General features: G+C 56.5%; 1 protein-coding gene across 3 annotated transcripts in view; it reads left to right on the plus strand.

Annotated features, from left to right (window-relative positions):
* Positions 1–813: 813 nt before the first annotated feature.
* The window catches only part of MVB12B (multivesicular body subunit 12B), a gene marked incomplete at its 5' end in the record, with an annotated part of 54,254 nt that continues 31,723 nt past the window's right edge, over positions 814–23,344 (plus strand). The window contains 7 exons of one of the 3 annotated variants that reach the window (XM_080355706.1): positions 814–900; positions 5,784–5,869; positions 6,921–7,043; positions 10,844–10,951; positions 13,231–13,327; positions 15,928–16,057; positions 16,348–16,470. In XM_080355706.1, the coding sequence (XP_080211832.1) occupies positions 6,933–7,043; positions 10,844–10,951; positions 13,231–13,327; positions 15,928–16,057; positions 16,348–16,470 (569 nt within the window). Of the gene's footprint in view, positions 901–1,272; positions 1,350–5,783; positions 5,870–6,920; positions 7,044–10,843; positions 10,952–13,230; positions 13,328–15,927; positions 16,058–16,347; positions 16,471–23,344 lie in introns of those variants that run through there. The other 2 variants (XM_080355707.1, XM_080355708.1) reach the window with 2 other exon arrangements.

Raw genomic sequence — 23,344 nt, forward strand, 5'->3', positions numbered from 1 at the left:
AGTCTCACACCAAAGGCCACTGATGTCAACCCTACACCAACCTTGCTGCTCTCCAGATTATCTTTGACGTTCCTTGGGGTAAGGTGCTCAAAGCCAAATGGAGGCCAGCTGCAGGATTATTTTATATGATTACGGCTACAGGCCGTGCTGCTGTTCCAGGTTATGTTGTGAATTGCATCATCTGCTAATTTACTAAGTGCGTTCTGAATTCCACCACCGGCCTGTGGTAGCGCTGAGCGGAGCAGACCCTCCCGCACCCGGGCAGATGTCCCCATGCTGAGGACCCTCAGCGGTTTCGCCTTACCCAACCAGCCCGGCAACCCCCGACCTCCCGGGAGCACATTTGCTTTGTTTGTTTTTCAGGCCGTGGTGAGAGCACCCAATATGTGACTGAAGTCAAGGCTGCTCCCAGAACTGCTTATCCTCTAACCCCAAGGGCTGTTTTCTCAGGAGGAAAACCAGTTTGGCTGGACACGATTTGCCCTTCACCGGTGCACAGCAGCTGCTGCCCCTCTCCCGGGTGCAGCTGGTTTCAGGAGGAAGGCTGCGCTTCCACTGACCCCGGTACCATCACTCAGCTCCTTCTCCAGCTGGCATCGCCCATCTCCCAGGGGCCCGAGCGGAGCAGCAGCAGCAGCAGCAGCAGCAGCAGCAGCAGCAGGGGCTGCGCAGCCCCCACCGGGGGTCACAGAGGAGCCGCTTTCTCTATGAAGTTGCGCTTTGCGGTGAGGCCCGCAGGGCACCGCGCCCGTGCGGATCCGCCGCCCCGGCTGCTGGGGGCGCTGGGCCCCGGGGCGCGCGCGCCGTGGGAGGGGCAGCGCGGCCGGGCCGGGTGGGCCCGCGGGGCCGTTCGCGCGGGGCCGGGCCGGGCGGGGGGAGCAGCGCTGCGCGGCCGCCGCGGTGAGTGCCCGGGGACGGGTGGGAGCGGCGCCGGGGGGTCGCGGGGCGGCGCGGGGGCCGGTGCGGGGCGGGCTCTGGGCCCCGCGGTCCGGGCGCGGAGCGGCGGGGGCCTGCGCGGCGGCGGGAGCCCGAGCTGCGCCGGGAGCCCGAGCTGCGCCGAGCGCCCGAGCTGCGCCGGGAGCCCGAGCTGCGCCGCTGCGGCCCCGGCGCCGCCGCTGCCCGGGGCCCGGGGCCCGGCTCGACGCGCCCCGCCGGCTGAGGCTCCGCGCGGGGCCGGGCCGCGGCCTGCCCGCCGCTCCCCGCCCCGCTCCGCCCGGGCCCGCAGGCCGCTCCCCCGCCGCCGCCGCTCCTCCCGCCGGGCCGCGCCGCGCCGGCCCCGCCGGGCGATGAGGAGCTGCTTCTGCCTGCGCCGGGGGAGCCGCGACCCGCCGCCCAGCGCCCGGGCAACAGTTAAGTGTCCCCGCACCCGCCGCGGCCCCCGGCGCGGGCGGGGGTCGGGCCCGGCGGCCGCTCGGGGCTCCTGCGCGGCGGGGGCGGCGCGTCCGGCAGCGGGGCCCGGCCCGGCGCCCCTCCCGGCCCCTCCGCGGGCGGGGGCGCTCGCCTGGGGCTGTGCGGCCGGGACCGAGCCCTCCGGGCCGCGGGGCGCCCGGCTGCGCGCGGAGCGGCCGGCGGGAGCGGCCGGGGCGGGCGGGGCCGCGGGGAGCCGGGCCGGGCCGGGCCCGGTGCGCGGCTCGAAGCGCCGACGGGCTGTGCGGGCGGCCGGAGGCTCGGCGGGCGGTGGGGCGGTGGGGCGGGGCCCGGGGGACCTTCACTCGCTCGAGAGTTTACTGCGGATTTTATTAGTGACTGGTTAGAGAAAATAACCCAAACCCCCGTGTTTTGTGCGGCTGCTGCTGCAGATGCTCACAGTGCGGGTTTGCCTGGCCGCCCATGTTCTCAGCTGTTCCCAGGGTTCCGTGTGTGCGGAGGTGACAATGCGGGCTCTACAGCACGGGCCGGAGCAGCGATACCGAGCTGTGTTTTGTGTCCTTATCTCTTGCATTACCGAGGCTCGTGAGCTTTCACTGTGGTTTCTGGAGAGGTTCTCACAGACCCTCCGAGCTTCAGCGTTCTTTGTGTCTCTGAGCGGGGACGGTCACGGGCTGGTCACGGTCACGCGAGCCGGGTCCGCGAGCCGGGTCCTTGAGCCGGGTCCTTGAGCCGGCGCGGACGCGCTGGGCTCCCGCAGGTGTCGGCTGGTCAGGCTGGGACTGAGCTTTCTCCATCTTGTGTTGTATTTTCACTGGGTGAGAACATGCTGATGCATACTTAGTAGAGCCTGCGTGTTGTGTGGCAGGTTGGCGGTGTCATTGCTGTAATTTTTAGCTGAGATAACTTTACCCGCTAGATTTTCTCAGGATACTGGGATGAACACTTAGCTTGAGCTTCTGGAGGTGTGAAATAAAACGCAGACCACCTCAGCCTTGCAGCGCATACTGCTCTGACAAAGTGAACCCCAGACTTAAGGGTTCCCGTAGCCCCCCGGGATTTGTTCATACATGTAGCAAGATAGAAATAACTGAACTGATGTCATTTAAATGTTGCTGCCCTGGTGCAAGGTTGTCTGTGTATGGAAACCTATTTTGGTTTGAAACAGGACACTCTTCTCAAATGCGTGCCCATAGTTAGAAGTGCTGTGAAGCAACAGAAGATTCAGTTTTGCTCATTCCCTGACTTAAGTTCCTGTTTCCATGCAGCTAAGTCACAAACTGTAGAGATTTTGCAGCTGTCTTGAAGATGGGAGCCTGGGTGCAGGGGTGGTTCCGGACATGCCTTCGTCTGGGGTGAAAAATGAAACTGAGCTTGTGGCTGCTCGTGGTGGAGCCCTCCAGGCCTGTGCCCGCCTCGGTCTCCTGTTTTCTGACTGAAACTGTGTCCCATTCCATGAGCAGAACTAGGAGGCTGGCTGGGGCCGCGTCCTGTTCCGGAGGCGGTGGGAGCACCGGCCGTGTGGAGCGCGGCAGCGCGACTTCAACGCGCGTTGTGCCAGCAGTACCCAGCGCCTTTTCAAAACGGTGCAGGGATAACCTGAGCCTACAAGCGGGGCTTTTAGCAGCGTGTCTGCTTCGGTTTGATGGGATTATTTCCTGTGGGGTGAAGGAACTCAGTAAGGTGGTTGATAATTTTTTTCTAGTTTTGCCTTAGCTTGTACTTTTCTGCCTGTGGGAAGAGCAAGTCAGTGTCAAAGTGCAGGGCTTGTAGTTGAAGGAAGAAACAATAAGACCATTCTCTCTCCAAGTCCCTTGCTATTTAACTTCAGAACTTGACCCTCTTTGATGGCAGCACGATGCTTCTGAAGCAAGTACCTCACCAGGCCTGATCTGGTCATGTACCCACCAGCTTTTGAACTTGCCTAACTTGTTGAAAAGGAACACCAAGAGGGAAAAATACTCTATAAACTCACAATAATACATTAATTTCTGAAAACACGTTCCTTTGCTAATACGTGTCCCAGCCAAAGCTCGGCAGTGTGTGTGGTCATCATCTCAGTGAAATACTTGAAATGGACAGTGAAGGCAGCAGGAAAGTGGCCGCGTGCCAGGAGCCGGTTCTGTGTCGTGTTCTGCCGCGCTCTGCCGTGTGCTGCGGGGTCCGGTGCCGGCAGGACGCGCGGTGGCTGTCCCTGGGGGTGGCACATCCTCTCCCCGCCGGCCTTGTCCAAGCAGCTCGTGTGCGGCAGCTTCTCTCTGCCCCGGGCTGGCGTGCGGCCTCCCCTGGCGCCTGGGCCTGCCGGGGCTGGATGTGGCCCTGCAGCTGAGAGCGGCCTCCAGCGAGCCTGCTCCCTGCTAAGGGGAAAAACGTTCTTATGATTGTTTTGGGCCGTTCCCAGAATAACCCTGCAGCGGGTGGAACAGCGGAAGCCCTTCGGTAGAGCGTGGCAAATGCAGCTCAGCGCAGGATGTTGAAAGGTGTCTCCCGGTCAGCTGGTTTGAGTTCTCAGCCGCTGTGATGTTAGGTGGGCGTACAGGTCAAGCTCGCGTTGTTTAAAGAGAACTTCATTAGAATAACAAGCTGTCTAATCGGAGTATTTATAGAATCCTGCTCCTTAATTTAATCTGTTCTTTCACTGTTTGTTTTTTGTTTTTAAGTTCAAAGGCATGATGGAAAAGAAACCAAACTTTGCAGATGCCCTAGGGGAGAAGTGCAATGTAACTAATGTCGCACAATTACCCGGCCGGAGGCTCCCCTCTGACCTGTGCAGAGTTCAGAAAAACATTTATCCGAGCGTGCAGACCAATGGGTGCTGCCCTGTATCTGTTCCAGATGGGTCCTCGATGCCACCCGCACAGCGGGAAGCTGGTGTGGTGCGGCAGAGCCCGCCTGCAGGCTCGTCATGCTGCGGTGCCGCCGTGCTGCGGTGCCGCCGTGCTGCGGTGCCAGGCACCGGCCCAGCCCTGCGGCTGCAGAGCCCGAGCAGGGAGCACCGTGCTGTCCGCAGACCCAGAGCTTTGTTTCCTGGGCAGAGGCTCTGCCCGCCTGTGTTCCCCAGCTGTGAGCGTGGGCTGCTGGCTGAGGAAGAGGAAGGTGCCGCCTGGCCGGGCGCTGCGCAGCGGTGGCGGCGCAGGGAGCCCAGCTCGGCCCTTGCCGCGGCGGGGTGCCGCTCCGGGCCCTGTGCCGCATGGCGTCTCACCCGCAGCTTCCGCCGCCTGCCCTCTCGAGGCGGAAGGCCCGGCTCTCCGTGCTCAGCCGCTGCTGCCATAGAGGGGCTTTGTGCGAGCCGGCACAAAGCCAGGATTGATGGCGCTTCCCCTCCCCCTGCCGTGCTCTGACAAAGGTGCCCTTCTCCTCCCACCAAGGACAGGTGCCATCGGGCCGGGGGTCCGCCCAGCGGCACTCGCTGGGGGTAGGGGCGCTGCCCCCGCTCCTGCTGTGGTGCCAGAGCCTCCCAGCCCTGTCCTTGTCCTCTCCAGGACAGCCCTGCTGTGGCCTGGGGTCCCTGCTGGGGCAGCACTCGGCAGCAGGTCCCTGGCCCATGCCAGCCCTGTCCCCGCCATCAGTGCTGCGGCACAGGGGGGAGCGCCGGGGGCTCCTGCCTGCCCGGGCTCTCGGGCCTGCGAGGGGGCACCCCCGAGGTGTCGGGGTGAGCTGGTGTGGGGGTGAGTTTGCTAGAGGTGCCAAGGGAGCGGATCTGCTCCCCCCCGGCGCAGCTGTGCCGGAACCCGCAGTGCCGGAACCCGCAGTGCCATGTTCTCAGCGTGCTGGGGAGTATTGCCACTTACCTGCATTTCAGTTCAAAATAGCCTAAGAGAAGCTCATATCAGCATTAATTATCTCCCAGCTCCTCCCAATGTGTAATAACAAGTCATCACGTTATCAAGAGTGACTTGGAAAAGTTTCAGAAAACATGCATCTATATGAAGAACAGATTGAGTTCTTTGTTGAATTCACGTTGTGTTTGCTGGGTACTGTGCGTTTTAGGCAGCAGGTTCTGGATTATTTGCAAGGCATCTGGCTGAGCCGGTGGAGCAGCGCAGGCAGCAGTGTGGGGTTTGCTGGGGCTGAGCCGGGGCCACCGGCGTTCCTGCGGCACGGTCCTCGCCCCTGCCTGCCCTGAGCACAGGGAGCCCCTGAGACGGGATGGGACGGGACAGGGAGCCCCGCGGCTCAGGCTGTGCGTCTGGTCACGCTTTGGAGGCTTGGACTGCACAGGGAGCCAAGCGGGTCCGCTGTGCCCCGTGCGTACTGGGTACTTGCCTAGGTGCCGAAGCAGAAACCTCTCCTAGGCTTGGTTTGCTGGCAATAGTGTTTTCACCATTACTGTTCACCTCAGGTAGCCTGGTTGTTGGGATGACATTATTATTATTTACATAGGGCCCAGACTTGCTCTTTTTTATTGCCTGCAGCACGATGTTTGCTCAGACTGGGCATTGTGAAGTGTAAACCCAGGTCGCACTGGCACCAGCACTCACCTCTGCCTTTTCTAGAAGCAGTAAGTAACCAGCCGTCTACACGGCCTCAAAATGCTGGGGTTTAATTGCTCTGAGGAGGGAGCTGGATTCAGAAGCTCTGGTTCACCGCTTGTCTGGCTCTGCCGCAGTGGCGCTTGTTTACACAAAGCACTGCTCTTTGATCTGGGGGTGCGTGGGGGGAGGTTTCCTGGGGCATTCCTGCCTGAAAGCCGGAGAAGACTTGCCCTGGCTGGCTGGCTCTGCAGGAGAGCACATGCTGAGGCAGTGCCGCCTTTCCCGTCCTCCTCAGCAGTTGTGTCAGCAGCTCTCTTGTCCTCTCCTCCCGCTTCCTGCAGCAGCATCTCTCTGGAATTGGTTGGTCTTACCCGCTTCTGTCCCCTTTGCATATCTCCCTCCCTGGAGTCCGCGGTGATGTCTCCCTTCTCCTGGAAGATGCTCGGGCCTCTTCAAGGCCTCTGTCTGCTTTGCATCAGACCGTCCTGTGCTGTTTCATCTGTGTTGCCCTGGTGTTGAGGCTCTGCAGCAAGCGAGATTTTGCATACGGCGCCAGATACATCTGTGCTGCTCCATGAAAATGGTCTGGTTCGGGAGGGTGTGGTGAGACTGAAGACTCGTGGGGGCACCCCCAGCGTGTCTAACGCCAGTAGTGGACCAGGAGCCTCCCAGTGAAGCCCCTGGGAGCAGATTTCCTGCTGCTTAAAATGGCAGAGCTGCTTCAGCCTGCCTGACGCAGGGCTGAGGTTTGCTCTGTGGGAGGGAAGGGGGTGAGCCTGGCTTTTCCCATCGTTGCTAGATGGCGACCAGTCCATGCTAAGTACCCTGGAAGCAACAAAATTAATCTCAGAGGAGGCTGCTTGCCTAAATTCCAAACGTATTGGGCATTGCACAAATGCACCTTCTTATCAGAAGCAAATGAAAGTGCAGAAGGTGTGTCTGGCCTAATCCTGTGTCTAACCTGGCAGTCCGTGGTGTGTCAGCACAGGCGCTGTGGCATGCATGCAGGCTCTCCTGCTCTGTCTGCTGCTGGGCTGCGCAGCTGAGCAGCCCTTTAATTCCGCTCCTTTCTTTCAGGATCAGTCCATAATGCCTGAAGTGCGGGACCTCTCCGATGCCCTGCCCGACGTGCCCATGGACCCCATCACAGGTGTCGGTGTGGTTGCGTCCCGGAACCGAGCACCGACAGGTTATGATGTAGTAAGTAGAGCTGTTTCAGCTGCCGCTGCTAATGCTTTGGTTCTGTGCTAATGAGGCTTTACTTTGCTGGGCACAGCATTTCTTCCAGAGAGGGCTTGCCTTAGACATGTGCTTTAAGAAGTAATTTGATATCCAGCCACCCACCTCTCAGCCTACAGCACTTAGTGCTTTCCCTCAGTGGAGGTTTGTGGGTGCAATCGCGCTACTTCATCTGTGCCACTCCGGAGGAGCCTAATTACCTGGAGGAGGGGTTTGGAGAAACAGCTGGCCACTGTGGCATGCAAATTTAATAATCCTAGTAACATCCATCCTGAAGGAGTTGTAAGTATTGCACAAATTATATCTCTGCATAAATGGATCCCACATCAGCTGTTTAATCCCACATATCAGCACTGCACGATGATGATGAGAAGCTCCAGAATGGGAAGCACGAGTTTCACATCCAGCTGAAATTGCCAGGATGATTTTGATGGGCAGAACGCAGAGGTCTGAACTGAGTTTGTCAGGAGGCTGGCCAGCAGCGGGCCCGCAGAGACACACGGGAGTGGGTGAAGGGAGGTCACTGTTTAACAGCTGCTCGTTCCGTGGCTTGGTTGCTGTGTAACCAACAACGTGACTTTCCCCCCCCCATAGATTAGTGTCCCAAACAGTGAAACGTCATAAAATACTGGGCTTGCAGAGCTCTGTATGGAAATATTTGGCTCGTAGTCTGTCTGCTCACCTTTCTATGTCAGGAATGGAAACTAGCTTACTTGAGGCTTTGCTCACATCTTGTGCTCTGGATTGTTGCTCACCCTGTTCAGTGTGAGAAGGGAGAAAATGGATCAGGCTGAAGTGAGGGCATGAGCAAGGAAACTGTGAAAGGGCTCCTTAAAGACCTGGCAGGTTTTTGCATTTACGGCATTTTTCTGAGTGCTGATTACCTGTGTGAGCCAGGCTGTGTAATTAGCTGCTTGCCCTGATAAAGGAGCACGGGACAATGTGAGAGTTGAGATAACAGAATTGCATTCTGCCTAAATGACTGGGCAGAGAGAGCGCTCACCCTAGATAGCCTGTCTGTGGTTTAATAGGGAGCTTCAGCGCTAACGCAGTTTAAACTAAACAAGATAAAAGAGTCTTCCTGTGGCTTAATCCAATTACAGTGGGGTTGTAATAATGCTTGTGAATGTGGGTCACTCTCTCCTAGGGGGCACGCGGAGGGAGCCGCCTTTCCTCTGCTTCTGCTGCCTCCCTCTCTGTCACAGGCCCCGCTGGTCTGGCCCTGGCACCAGCGGTCTGGCCGTGGGGACGTGCCTGCGGTCTGCAGTGTTGACCTTGAGCGTGGCTCCCACATGCCTGCTCCTCCAGCCTCGGGTGCGGCAGACAGGTCTGGCTCTGCCGGGTGCCGTGTCCTTCCCACCGTGCAGCACCCGCTGCGACGGGGCTGCTCTGGCTGCCGCCCGATGTGACAGCGTGTCCTGGTGCCCAAACCCACCAGACAGTGGCACACCAAGGACTTGATTTTGCCAAAGTGTGCGGAGTGTGCCTGAACTTAGATTCCTGACAGTCCGCTCAAACTGGCAGGACTGAGCGTGTGGGTGGGGAGGAAAGGAGGAGAGGTGGGAGGCGGGAGCCGGGGCGGGAGGGGTGTGGTTCCTGCGCAGCTCCTGCTGCAGGCTGAACGCCAGCGCCAGCTGCACCTTCGCTCCGGGGCCAGAGCCCCAGGTGCTGCTGAGCCAGGGCCGCCCTGCACAGCCTCGGTGGGGCAGACCCTCCCGTGGGGCCAGCGGTTTGGGGGCCCGTTTGCCAAAGGCCTGTGTGTGGTAGCAGTAGCTCCGTGCTGACTGCTGGGCAGTGGGGAGATCACCCCGCGCTCGGAGGGCAGGGCTGGGGGACACCTTCCCTACTGCGTGTCCCTCCGTCAAGTCCATCTCTTTGTAGCACGTACTCGAGGAGTGTCTTCCCCCAGCTCCATGAGAAGGAGCATTCCTTGTGCCTGGGATGCTGGGTGCCCCATGCCGGGTGCTGTGTCCTCCGTCCCGCACATTCCTCTTAGCCAAGCGCAGGACGTGGTGAGCTGGGCTGCGCGGTGCCGGCAGCTCTGCCGCGGCTGCTCAGGCCGGCTCCCTTCCCGCGCTGCTGTGCCGAGGGCACGCTGCCGTCGCGGAGCCGCGCTGCTCGGGCACCGCTCCACTGCCGGGGTGGTGGGATCCTCCCTGCCTGCAGGAGCCCAGCAGATGGTGTAAGAAGTTTCCTGTTTGTATTGCTCTGTTTTCTTTCCCTGTGAATTTTCCGACAAGTTAATGCATGCTTACATTCTCCAGGCTTGGAAGAAGTCTTCAGCAGGGTGATGTGGAGGCAGAGCACTCAGGGTTAGTTGCTGAGGACGTTGCCTGTGACGGTTGCATTTTGGCAGAAGCAGGAATGGTTTTGCTGGCATTCCTGTAGGGCCTGGGGATGCCAAGCTCTTGCCACCGGCTGCTTTTTGCTCCGCTGGTCACGTCCCGTGCGGCTCCGAGGGTGCCTGGTGCTGCCAGCACAGGCAGCTCAGCGGGGGGACACATCAGAGGGGCCCGAATGGCCACTCAGCAGGGCCGTGTCCCCACGGGGCAGCGCTGTGCGCCGGGCCTGGCGCTGCTGGCTCCTGCCGTCAGCTGCCAGCGGCACCGGCCCCGCGCTGCCCCCCTGGCTGTCGGGCCAGCCTGGCCGCCCACCAAATCCTGTTGGAAAATGTTACTCTTTAAAAATGGTGCGTGTTTCTTTGCAGAAGCCTGGCCGCAAAACTGTGTCATACAGGGGGTCGAGCGGAGCAGGGGCTTGCAAACAGCAGTTGATGAAACACGAAGAGCGGCCAATGCACTTTGCTCCTTTTGCTGATCAGACAATAAACACGCTTTTCTCTCCTGCACTTTGGATAATTGGAGGGTCGTGTCAGCACACATCTCTTGCTTCCTGCGCCCTGTGCAGTCTCTGCTCAACAAAACATGGGTGCGAACAGGAACAACAAATGTCAGCGCTTTGTTATCAGGCTGCTCCGGGGCCAAGGTTGAGTCAATTGAGTCTGATGAGGCTGGCGGAGCCGCAGGGCAGCGGTTTGCCCGGCCGAGGGGCAGCGGGCAGAGTTCAGTGGGGTGGTCTTATTTCTGCTGCCCTTCTCCTGTTTGCCACCTTCTCTCTTATTCAACAACAAACCTTTTGGGGCCAGGGCTCTCCCCAGCCTGTGGCGGGTGGGTGCTGAGCTGCCGCACTGCAGAGCCCGTGCGCTGAGCGCAGTGCTGCCTCGCGCCTGCTCCGCGCTCAGCCCGCGGGTCAGACCTGCTCCTGTTCTGCTCGGAACGTGCCCGTCTCTCGGGCGGAGGGTCCGTTTCCGTCGCCCTCCATGCGGCGTGTGCCTCTGATCTGACCGAACTGCTCGATGGCTTCTCTGTGAAAATAAAGCTGAGACGGGGCGGTTGCTCTGCCGGTCTGCGGACCCCTCCTCGCGCCCTGCCCCAGCGCGCGGCGGCTGTAACGAGTGCCTCGATGTGCTGACTGTTCCAAACTGCCGTTTGGAGGCTGTAGCCCAAGTCGCCGTTCCTCATTAGGTAGCCTTTCTCGGAGCATCTTTAATCAACAGACTCCCCAGAGACAGCATTTTTAGAACTTCTTTTTATACCTCCTCTTGGAATTTCTTTGCTCTGCACCTTGTGAAGAAACTAATGAGATGCAGTGAGAGTTCGGGCTGCCGTTAATTAGAAGAGGTCTGAGGAGGAAGAACTGCACATATATTAACTTTATCTTGGCTCATGTGTCTCCTCTCCCCCTCTGCCTCTTCTTTCCAGGTTGCACAAACAGCAGATGGCTTGGATGCTGACCTCTGGAAAGATGGCCTGTTTAAATCCAAGGTCACACGATACCTGTGCTTCACGAGATCATTTTCAAAAGAAAATGTAAGTCCGTTTGGGTATCTGCATGATTTGCATCTGTGCCTGGTATGCTCTTACCCATAAGATGGTTCATTTTATGGAGCAATTCAGGCAGGCATTTCACTGAGTTTGGGCGAGTCAGGAGGCAAACGGCAGCAGCTAGATATTTGCATTTTGTCTGTGTTCTTTATGGAAAGAAATAGCTGGCAAAATCTGCAATGAAAGCAGTGAAGGGCGTGCTTGCGTGTGAGCTCCCCCCGACGCCGCATTCCTGCTGCAGCAGCGAGCGCTGCGTGCTCGTCACCCTGGTGAGCTGCTAACTGATTACCTAGAGCAGCAAATGCTGCAGGTAGTGCTGGTGGAGGAAAAGCTCGTTTCTGAATGCAGGGGCATCGTGCATGTTTTCCTGCAGGATTGGCATTTCTGTCTTTGTTGTCTTTGGTACTGCTGCTCGAAAACTTGCCCACGTTGTGCATGTGCTGCCATATTCTTGTAATCTTCTCGTATGGCTCTTAAGCATAAGTGATTTCTGGTTGGAGCGGTTGCTGCGCACATCTTGTGTGGAGCAGAGCCCACGCGCGGCCAGAGCCTGGGGCCCTTCAGCGCTTTTGGTTCAGGCTGGTGTGAAAACTTCCTCTGTTCTGAGGAGCTGTTGAATTCCACAATGAATGCACTCCATCTAGTGGGTAATCCTGCTTTTTGTCGTCCTTTGGATATTCAGTGTCTCAGTTGTCAGGGTATGAGATACCATTTTGTACTTGTGCTTGCAGCAGCCATGGGAACAGAAGAGACGCTGTGGCTGCAGAGGCCGCCACGGGTCCCGACGGGACAGCGGGGCTGCCGGGTTCCCGCGTTTCGCCTGCGTTCCGCTTCCCTGCTGGCCTCCGGCTCAAACAGAGCTCCGGAGCTATGGGAAGTATCGTGTCCTGCGGGGGATTGACAAGAATTGTGCTTTTCATCCTGCGGTAGCAGGAATAATAGCCCCAGAATAGGCAGGGAGGGTATTGAACAGAAGGATTTGTGATGATTTGAGTATTAAGTTTATCTGTGGCTACCTTAAATGTGAGGTTGTCAGAAATAATTACAGGATAGCAGCAACCGCCGGCTGCCAGAGACAGTGTAAGTACCCTTAGCCAGTGCCTGTTGGGCCTTTGGCAGCACTCCCTGCTCGGCGCGGTTTGGGCGTACGTTCCTCATATCGGCGAGGAGTGAGTCAGGGGGGGTGACGGGAGGTGCGACGCGCGCGGCCGTGTCCCGCGTGCGGGCTGCGCGAGCCCCCGCGTCGGCGGCGCAGCAGCCGCGGCGCTGCTGGCGCGGCTCCCAGCGCGGCCCGTGGGCAGCGCCGCTGCGGTGGTGCTGGCGAGGGGCCGGTGCTCCTGGCACGCCGCAGCCGTGCCGATGGGCGGTTTCCCAAGGCCAGGCCTCCGCACCGGGCAGAACATGGGCAAGGGGCCTGAAATGCTCTGCCGGATGAAAACTAAAGGAGGTATGTAACAGCCAGTGACAGTAAAAGACACAGACACGGTTTGATGGCTTAGGATGAAATTGTAATTGTTGTGTATTGTGTTTCTGTTTATAAAGGCTGTGAGTAAGGAGAGTGTGTTTTTCTTCCATACGTGAGTCCAGATTATTGGCAGCAATACTGGCTTTGAGAACTGCAAAGAAAATGTGGTCTCTGAACAATTGTGGAGGCTGTCGTTCTGAATTGCGTTTTGAGCTCTTCAAGCCTTGATTAATAGGACGAGGCATCAGTTCAGAATTCATATGGACTCCAAATGAAGTTCTTCATTCCAAATGGCCTGCTCTTCTGGAGTGTGCCTGCGTTTGGAGCTAGAACCATGTCTATTCAGTACTAATTAGCTAATGCATGTAATAACTTTGGCTGTGTCTGCATGAACTATCTTCCTGTAATGCTCTCTGCTGTTACTGTCACAGAAATGTCATGTTGCTACTGTAGATGTGGAATGTGTGAGCACTAAGGTGACCTGCTTAGTGGCTGGGTTAGTGGAGTTAATTCTTTAAACTGATGTGTTTCCAAAGGCAAGAACTCGGTTGCTTCCAAGGATCCAAAAATAGGCAGTGGACGGGGTGTAAGTCCATAGGTGCTGCAGGTTGTCTGGTGTCTCCCAGTCCATCATCATGTGAGGCGACATTTGCAAGTGTTGGCTTGGTACCTCCTTACGATTTCTGAAGTTGATGGTCAAATACAATGACAAGATGTCTTGGGGTTTAGTGGGTGAGAAAAGCTGGGTTTGAATTTGGTGATGTTGTCATAGTCAATTGTTTCTTTTCTCTCTCCAAAGAGTCATTTAGGCAACGTCTTGGTTGACATGAAGCTCATTGATATCAAGGACACTTTACCGGTGGGCTTCATCCCCATCCAGGAGACCATCGACACTCGTAAGTTGGTGTCTGTTTCTCAGTCCTGCGCTCTGAGCAGCCGCTGCGGCGGTGCCTGCGCGGGGGGCGGCGTGGGGCTGTGCACCTCAGCACCACTGCGGCAGTGCCTGCGCGGGGGGCGGCGTGGGGCTGTGCACCTCAGCACCGCTGCTCCCCGGGGTTACACCCGCACGTTGGGGCAGCTCGGGACTGCCAGAAACAGCCTTTGGCTTTCCTGTACTGTTCACGCTTCTTAATGCTGCTGCCCACCCGTCACCCGCTTTCCTGCAGAGCAGCGCAGCTCTGGGCAGGAGCGGTTCGTTCTTTCACTTTGCAGGGATGGACTAGGCCCCGGGAGCAGAGCTGTGGTGCTGAGGGATGCTCACAAACGGGTGCCGAAAGGAAGGGCGCGTGCTCGTGGTGCTGGCTCCATGCACGCCGGCTCCGCGCCTCCCTCCGTGAGCAGACAAGGGCCCGTGGCCTGGCAGGTGGTGGTGGGGGTCATGGGGGTGTTTGTGCTTGCTGAGGAAAAGCACAAGTGGAATGTCGAGGGAAAATGGCCTTGCTGCAGCGTTTAAGCCAGCAGCTCCCAAACGGTGCCTTTGGGTCCCTTGAGACTCGCTGGAGCTGGGTCTGGTCGCAGCGCTCTGCTCTGTGGCAGCGCTTCGGGCTCGGGGCGCGGGGAGGCTGGACAAGCCCCCGAGGAGGCTGGATGAGGCCCTGGGAAGCACAGTGGCCGAGCTGCGGGGCTGCGGGCGCTGCCCGCTGGTGCTGGCTGCGCGGCTGTGCTGCAGAGCAGGGCTGCTGCCCGCGCTCGTCAGGACTGAAATCCGGCCCAGTCAGGAGCAGGACGAGCCTGCCCTGCAGGGAATAGTTCATCCAGGTCTGCAGCAGACGAGGATGGTTTTCCACTCGCTGCTGGTCCGGTTGGAAGCCGTGAGCAGGAAGCGGGAAGCTCTGCAGCCCATTTCCCATTCCCCTGGGTCACCCCTTTCCCTGGCACCCCCTGGCACGCGTGGTGCGGGGACGGCCACGGCGTGTCCTGCTCGCCCTTGGCGGTGCTGGGCGCTCCCTGTGCTGCTGGAGTGTTGGTGGGAGTTGTGGTGGAAAGGTGGGAGGGGACTTAGTAATTAATTTCAAATGCATTGGATTGCGACCCATACAATGTTTAAAGCAGCGGCATCGGCTGTATTAATGAAGTGGTACGTATCCCTGCCCCCGTTAGCATGAATGAACACATTTCGATTGAGTGTTTATAATATGTTTACTTAAAATTAACTCTGGTTAAGCATGTGTAATTAATGAATGGAGCTCCTAAACCAAGTTTGCTGCAGACTGCAGACTCCAGCCAAGTGTGAAAGAGACCAAAGACAAAAGCAAACAGTCAGCTTTGTACTCACTGTGAAAGTGAAAGAAGAGGCATTGATTTCGTTCAGAGTTTAATTTGTGGTTATACGTGTTACTGTGCTCTTCTCTAAGTGGCAGCTGACTTGTAGTAAATATATTAAATACGGTTCTCCTTGTTAGGTTCTGAGAAAATTTTCAGATGCAGAAACCTTAAACCCTCGGCTCCTAAAATCGGTGTTAGGCATTTCGAATAGAAGCCCTAGTTTTCCAGAGCAGAAGACTAGACCTCAGGGATACAGGTATTTAACGTCTTTAAAAAGCAGCGCTGTGGCTGCAAAGCTGCGTGCACAGATGCCGCAGCGTGACACACCTCGCACTGCTGGCGCCTTCATTGGTGCCGGTGCGACAGCAGATTCCCGGCGCCGGATGGATTGCTTTTCCAAGGTGCGGTTTACAAACTGGAGGAGCCTTCAGAGACAGGGCTGCTTGCCATCTGTTGAAGTGAGAGCATATTTTAAAGCTGGAGGATATTTATTCATATTAAACTGAAGGGTTTTTATTTTGCAGGCACTTGTTTGTGGTTGTTTCCAGATTTTAATGCAGTGTCTGCACTTTAGATTTTCAGTTTATCAATAGGCTGCTGTCGCGTCTCTCAGGTGGCTGCGTTCACAGCAGACAGCTCGCCGTGCTGCCGGCGGCGCTCTGCGGGGAGCCCGGCCGTGCTGCCCACACGCGGCACACCCGTGTCGGTGTCGGTGCCAGCTCGGTCACGCCACTCGTGTCTGTGCCGGTGCTAGCCCGGTCACGCCACCGACCCGAACCGGGCTGTGGGTGTATCTGCGTGCACATGCGTGAATTCATCGTACAGATGAGCCTTACCGCTGATGGGCTTGAATTTTCCTTGATGGATAACATGGAAACAAGGCAGACATTACCTTGGAAAGAGAAAGCAAGTGTGCGAGTACGTGGCAGTGCAGAACCCGCCTGCAGCTGCTGGTGGTGGCGGGTGCTCCGTGGCAGCCGCGGTGTCTGACCGGGGAGGGTCGGCGTAGCGCGTGGATGATGACAAATGTCACGCAGTGTGCACATAGCTCCTCATAGACGATTTCTCCAGTCACTGAGTGGCACTGCACTGTCTGGGCTGCTGACACGGAGCTGTTCTTTGGCTCTAGTTCCTGCCACAATTATCTGTCTAGTATCTGGAGAGACAATAAATAACATTTATACCTTAATCTTGCATAAACCCCACCCTGTGTCTTGGGTTGTTTTTGCAGAAGAAACAGCTTTCAGAAAGAAGAGGCTGTGCATTAAATTCATCCCTCGAGATTCCACGGAGGCAGCGATCTGCGATATCCGCATCCTGGGCAGATCTAAGCAGGCCCCCCCGCAGTACACGTTCATCGGGTAGGTGCCGCCCTCCAGAAGCCGTTGTGAACCCAGTTGTGCCAGGGCTAAGCACTCTGTTTTCCTGTAATTACTGAGTAGTAGTTTGTAAGAGCTAAAGCTCGTCACTGGAAAAGTCTACATGAGTGTTACTGAATTTGATGCAGGAATTAACTAACTGCTTTGTTTTTCTTTTCCAATTAGTCTGGTTCTCCCTACCCACGGTGCTTGTGAAACACGCTGGTGTTGATCCTTGTGCATGTGTGCAGCCTTTGTTTGTGGTGTTCACATCTTCTGTGTTGATTACACAGGGAGTTGAACAGCATGGGCATTTGGTACCGGATGGGCAGAGTTCCGCGCAACCACGAGTCTCCCCAGGCTGCCGCTCCTCCTGCCCAGGCCCCAGCGCCGGCGCCGGCTCCCAACCTGCCCAAGTAAGTTTCTGCTTTGCAGCCCCTTGCTGCCGCGTGCTGTTTGTTGCTGACTTTGCCTGGTGGAATCAAGACGGGGTGCTGTGTCAGTGGCCACGTGGCATGGTCTGATAATGAGGGAGTGTGCTGTCCCTTCAAGTATTTCACTCCTGAGGTTCCTTTGACTGTCATTGTGGAAAGATGTGGCTGAAGAAGTCAGAAGAAAGGAAAAGCCTGCAGAGGAAGGGAAACAGCAAAGTGCACTTTCCTTTGCTTTAAACTGTGTGGGATGTTGTATTTTCCCACAAGCGCGTGTGGGCCAGAGCTGCAGCCAAGCCCATTTCTCTCCTTGACCGAAGGGAGGGAGAAGTGTTCGTGCAGATTTTAGTGCATAGGGACGTAGGTTTTGCTCATTCTCCAGAATCGGTCTGCTTGTGGTTTGGAGTACTGGCCCTGTTCTTTTCCTTTTCACGGCCCCGCGGCTGTGTGACCAGAGTCAGTGCGCCGTGGGGGCTCAGGGCTCTCCGGGGCGCTGGGCATTGCATTCCTGAGCCCCGCTCGGTCCCCGTGGCAGCGCGCAGCTCGCTCCCCGCGCTCCCGGGTGTGCCGCGGGCACAGGGCGTCTCGCCTCTCGCACAGCCGAGGCGAAGGGGATGAGGAGCCGGCGGCTCCTGGGGAGCGCAGCCGTCCCACCGGGAGCTGCTGCCTTGTTTTGCAGCTCCGCTGGACACCAGCTACATCCCAGCACAAGCCGTGCGAGATCAGAGGAAGAGATGTCTTGATCTGAGAGCACACATCTTCATTTTCTGTCTGAAAGAAATTCCTGCCTGAGCAGATTTCCACAATAAAGAGGAAAAATTATCATAGCAGGAGAATGTCAGTGGCGGCCCTTAATCACCACGGGCGCAAGGGTCACTTTATGGCCTGGCAGGGAAGGCTGCAGAGCAGCGTCAGCTATTGGGAGCAGGGCCAAAATTAGAGCTCAGAGCATCAGTGACAGTCTGAAAAGAAGTGTTTACAAGGCTTATATATTTTATAACCTCTTGTTGTACAGTTTATGGTTTACAATGGCTGCAAGGAAATTGGATCAGTTTTGTTTTACTTGCCAAATAAAGCAAATGTCAAAATAGTCAATATAAAATGTATTCTAATTTGGCTGAGTTAAAACAGCCAGTATGCAGTGGAATAATTGAATGTTACATTAATGCCTCCTAGTAAAAACCAGCTGTGTGTAGCCAGCGCCACGCTCGTGCCCCACACATGATTTACAGGTAACTCTTACACCACCAGCCTCATCATTCAAAGCATCTTTCACGTCTGTTTTTTTACTCCGATTATTTATTATCCAATATATTTTTTAAGAAATAGAAATGTATATAAAGGTGCATCGTGCAAATATTTAATTATTACGGGGAACACATACTACTTAAAAGCCTTTTCTAGTACTTTATCAGCAATGTGTTAAGTTACTCAACACTTAATGTTTGTGGAAGATTGTAGTCACAAGTAACCTCTTATTTTTACGTCACCATAGAGAGGTGAGGTTACCCTGGTTTACTCCGCGTGGATAGATCACAGGGAGTTATTCCGGTGCTGGGGAGCAGCGGCGCCGGGCAGCGCGCAGCGGGGGTTCTGCCTGCAGCCGCCGGGCGTTGGAGCTGTTCTCTTCGGCTGCTGTCTAGCACTGTGAAATCATTTTAAATCAAGAAGGTGTGCTTGGGTGCTTCAGAACAATTGCTGACGCTGGATATAGACTAAACCGGTAAAACACACCGGTGAGCTCCTGCACAGCAAAACCTTCCGAAACGGAAGGACTTCTTACTGGGAGAGGTTTATTTCTACACCAGCTGCGTTTCCTCCTCTGGTCCCTGGTGTAGCCGTGGGTGGCGGCTCATCCGAGCTCTGTCGTGTGTCAGAGGTCTGGCCGCCGCAGTTGGCGGCACGTTGGCCGCGCTGCTCCCCCTCGTGTCGCGGGGCTGCTCCTTGCAGCCAGAGCTGCTGTTCCTGCTGGACTGCATGTGTGATTTTTCAGCCGTTTCTTGTCCTTGGTGTTTCCAGCTGCAGGCATCCGGCCTCATGGTCTCTTAGGGCAGGCCTGGCACATCCCGGGAGGAGGGCTCGCTGTGCCGTGGAGCACCGCCATGCCATTGTGCACGGCATCAAGCTGCTTCACTGTCTTTTCTCTCCAAATTTTGCGACAGCTTCTTGGCACTAATGGCAGCCTGGAGAAACGCACTTGCAGTTTCCTAGAAGGCTGCTACTGAAGAGCTGCTTGTGTTGGCTGAGTCGCCGCTGGGAGTTTGAGCTGGCCTTGCTCAGTGCCGGCGCTCTGGGCTGCAGGCTCGCGCTCGCCAGTGCTGCGCGTCACATCGCTTTGGGGAACAAGAAGGTCATCCCTGCCCAAAGCAGGTGCTCGTAAAGGTAACTCACCTGGCACTTCACCCAGCCTGTGGGTCGGCGACTGCCAGCGCGTGGGCTGGGGACCTGGAGAAGAGTGTGGGTCTCGAGCACTGCAGAGCTGTCCTGGGGCTCAGCCCCTCTGTGCCTCGGCCTCTGTTGGGGTGGGTAGGGCAGGATTGGTGCGTGATGTTCCAGCCTTTTGTGAGCACGTCCGTGACTCCCGTGAGCGCACGCTGAGCCAGTCTCGAACCGTTTGCCTTCCGACCGCCTACACAACGGCTCTTCGGTTCGGGAGCGCGTTTCCATCCCTTCCGAGGTGCTGCAGGAGTCTGTGCCACCGTCATGCAGACAGCCCTCTCACAATTTGTCAGCTGCAAGCAAGATGTCAGTCAGTGCTGCTGAAGTGTGTTTTACAGTGACAGACATAATTGCACTTAACTTTTTGCGTGGATGTTATCAATCTGTGACAGATACTTTGGGAAATGGAGCGCTCTGATTGCAGATGATGTGTCACAGGCGTTTAATCTTCCTCTTGGTGAGACCAGGATTCAGTCACAACTTTTACTTGTTGATGTCAGGGTTTGGAAATGTAGATTCGCGCTGACCCTGGGAATCGTTCAGTCATTTAGTTTGTAAGGCTGTCATCTCAAAGGTTAATGGCTTTCCAGGGAGAGGAAGATCTTGCTGCTCTCCACTTGTATTTGCAGCCGCGTTAGCATGGCTGGGCACTCGCTGTCAGGTCCAGAATAGCTCCAGCGTGGCAGAGCTGCCTCTGCGCTGCCTGACTCCCCGGGCTCCGCGCTCAGCTGGAGCCGTGTCCTGTGTGTGTGCGTGTGTGTGTGTGTTCCACCCTGCAGCCGTGCCCTGTGCACACGTGTGTGTGTGTATGTGTGTGTGTGTGTGTGTGTGTTCCACCTTGCAGCCGTGCCCCGTGCACACGTATGTGTGTGTGTGTGCCACCGTGCAGCCGTGCCCTGTGCACAGCTGTGTGTCCCACGCTGCTCCGCGGGGCCGCCGGGCTCCAGCCCAGCCGCTGCTGCTCCTGCGCTGTCCTGCCCGCGGCGCGGGGCTGCGCCACCGAGCGCTCCGCTCTGAAATGCTGGCCTGGCAGGACTCTTGCACCAGGGTCGTGCTGCTTTGCTTTGGATAAGAAGATAACAACTGCCCTACTTAAACCCTGAAATAGGAACAGCATGTGTAAATTTTCCTCCCATGCTCCCAATTACCTTTTAAATAGTTGAGCTGCTTCCCTTAGAAAAGGGAAATGATTTGCTCCCGTTCCTCTGCTCCCAGTGGAGTTTAACGTTACGGAATGTAAGAATTTCCTTTCTCGGCAGAGAAGTCTGATTTTTCAAATTGATTTATTAACGGTGTTTGAACTTTGTCATGTAAGCTTGGCAGGCGACCGGTGTGTGGCTTTCTGCTGGAGGCTGATGATGTGCGATAGGTGGCAGCTAATAAAGCAGCACCAAGCCCGTGCAGTGGGACCGGGCTCAGTCTGGTGATGAGCTGGGCTTAGTCTGTGTAGCGGCTTAATTGAAGGGAAGTGGAAAGCCTTTTACCTTCCCTATTTTCTGAGTAGCAACAACATTATTTATAAATAGCTATCCTAATTTTTTTCTTAAGACATTTTAAATAGATTTTATGGAGAGTCTGTAGAGGAAAAGGTTCCAGGGTTTCAATGCTTTTCTGCGGCGGTGGGGACCAAAGCCAAGAGTTGCGAAAGCTGCCGTGGAGCGCGGGCAGAGCTGCGGGCAGGCCGGCTGTGCGGGGCGCCGGGGGCTGCCCTGGAGCCCCTGCGCCCAGCCGCACGCTGCTCAGTACGGAGCACGGGGGCAGCCCTGGAGCCCCTGCGCCCAGCCGCACGCTGCTCGGTACGGAGCACGGGGGCTGCCCTGGAGCCCCTGCGCCCAGCCGCACGCTGCTCGGTACGGAGCACGGGGGCTGCCCTGGAGCCCCTGCGCCCAGCCGCACGCTGCTCAGTACGGAGCACGGGGCTGTTCCTGCCGGGGCTGGAGGGTTCTGCTCTCAGAAGCGCCGGGGGCTGTGTGACACTGCTCCTTCCTACAGAGCGCTGCCTTCGCCATGGACTTGCGTTTGCTAATCTGTTCCATCAGAAGAGCTCTGTAGTAAAACTGCTTTCTGATTTACAAGTAATAAAACATATTCTTTGGCTTGAAGGCTCAAATCACTTGCATTGTGAAATACAGTACAACATTCCTAGTTTTTAAACGAAAGCTTGGAGGAACGTTTCCACGGACCCATTCCAGTCGATATGGTGAGGAGCAAAGCCTCAGAGTGACAGGTCCGTGACGCGTGTGCGCGGCGCAGGTGGGAGCGGGCGGCTCGCGGGTGCATGGAGGTGCTGGCACCCGGCTCTCCAGGGCCCGTTTCCATACGGAGCCTGCGACCGCGGGGCTGACGGCCAGCTCAGCGGGCTGAAGACGTGCAAGAATTGGTCACAGTCCAGTGTGCTTCAGTGCTAGAAAACGATGATTAGGAGAAAATGTTTAAACAATACGAGTGGTTTCCAGGCACAAGAAGACGTTGCGGCAGCTGAGAAAGAGACATTAACTGTAGTTAGAAGAGGTTTGATTGATTTAGCTGATTTTGAGCGTGCATTGAAAAATGTGAGGAGTGCTCTGAGTGAAGAGGCCTCAATACTCTCAGAGTTATTTTTCTTCATAGAGCCCTGTTCCTGGTACAGCAATATTCCTGGAGGCATGTTTTCTTAGGGTGCAGCGCGGGGTCGTTAAGTACAAACCGAAGGTATGTGTTCAGAGGAGCTCTACACGCAGTTGTTAAATAAGCCCTGTGGGGGAATTGAGCATTTTTCCCTAAAACTTCAGTGTTGTTTGCTATTTAATATGATCTCTGCCACTGTTGATTTGTAATCTGTGCTTTCACCCTGAAGTGCATGTGGTTGCGTTCAGAGATTTCCTTCTTTAAATCAATCACTTTCACCATTTTCCAAAACACTCCTTGAGTTTATTGCTTTTAGCAAAGTGTTTGGACTGTCATTATTTATTACTGGCAAAGTGCTGACAACGCGCTCTTCCCAAATGGGTCTTTCTGTGGGGTATTTGTTGAGCAGGTTTCAGGGCAGTGCCGGGTGCGGCGCAGCGAGGGCTCCCGGGACCCGCGCTCTGGGTGCCGATTTGGCAGAATTTAAAATGCTAGCTGAGGGAGCTTGCAGTCTGTAACGTATCTTGTTGGAGTAGTTTGCTGCTGGGCGGCTGTTCCCGCTGCTCCGCTATCCCGAGGCTCCCGCCGGGCAGGGCCGGCGCCCGAGCGGCCTCCGCAGCCCCGGACCCGCCAGCGCTCGCAGCGCCGGGGCTGCCGCTTCGCCGCCGTCCTCCGGCGATTGAGCGCGCTACGGCTCGGGCCTGCGAGCGGCGTAAATTAAACTTGTTGGGGTTTTTCTATTGTTTGGCAGCTGTTCTATGCTAGTTACTCAAGTCCTCTGATCTGAATGAATCCCTGTACAGAGGAAGCTGCAGGAGCTCCATCCTGCGCAAAGCCTCACATGTTGGGTTGCTGGGCTGCAGCAGATCACGCTCCCTCGTTGGCGGTGCCAGGGTTTGTTCCGTCAGCCGAGATCGCTGTGGTTTGGCAGAGGGGCCGCGCCGTGTGCCGCAGCGCTGCCCTCGCTGCAGCCGGGACGCAAACGGGCAGCTCTAAAAGTGGAAAGAATCACTCGCTCCCCTTTTCATTCTCTCATGCGTTCGGGCTTTTATAGAATCTGAATCTGGCACCACCAGCTCTCATTGATTTTTGGGAAACAGGATATTTTAGTAGCTTGGAATGAGATGAAATGCTTGCAAAGCCCATATGTTGCTTGTTTTAGGCAAAGGGTCAGGAAGGTTTTAGAAAGTATTTAAATATTTGGTTTACACGATTAGAATAGATTGTCTGGAATGAAGTCTGTTACCCGAGGTGATTCCTGCCTCGCGGTTTTGGTTTTCATTGCAGTTCTTTGGAGTATGAGGTAGGTGTTCTGGCATCGCAGTGCTGAGCACAGCGAAGTCAGGGGCTCTGAGTAACCGCTGCACGTGGGGCTCTGGACGCTGCCGGAGGCGTCTGCTGCTCTGGATGATGCTGGAGCCGGAGGCGTCTGCTGCTCTGGACACTGCTGGAGCCAGAGGTGTCTGCCGCTCTGGACACTGCTGGAGCCAGAGGTGTCTGCCGCTCTGGACGATGCTGGAGCTGGAGGTGTCTGCCGCGGCGCTGGCCGGAGCTGCGCTTGGGCAAACGCGTTCTGACAGAGCCAGCGCTCGCTGGGACGTCTGTGATGTCTGTCAGTGAAACTCCAGCAGCTTGTTTCTTAGAAATGGGCTTTTCTTCCCTTGATAGGCAAAGCTTTCAAGTTAGATTACGTTTCTTGAGAGCTACAGCCTGACGTTAACTTCTGATAGGTGTGTTTCTAGCTTTCTGCAGCTTGGAATTTTAATTGTTCTGCCCTCAGTTTGTTGGTTATGGAAGATATGACTCTCTATTC

This window comes from Nesoenas mayeri, assembly GCF_963082525.1.
Source record: "Nesoenas mayeri genome assembly, chromosome: 18".
Lineage (NCBI taxonomy): Eukaryota > Metazoa > Chordata > Aves > Columbiformes > Columbidae > Nesoenas > Nesoenas mayeri.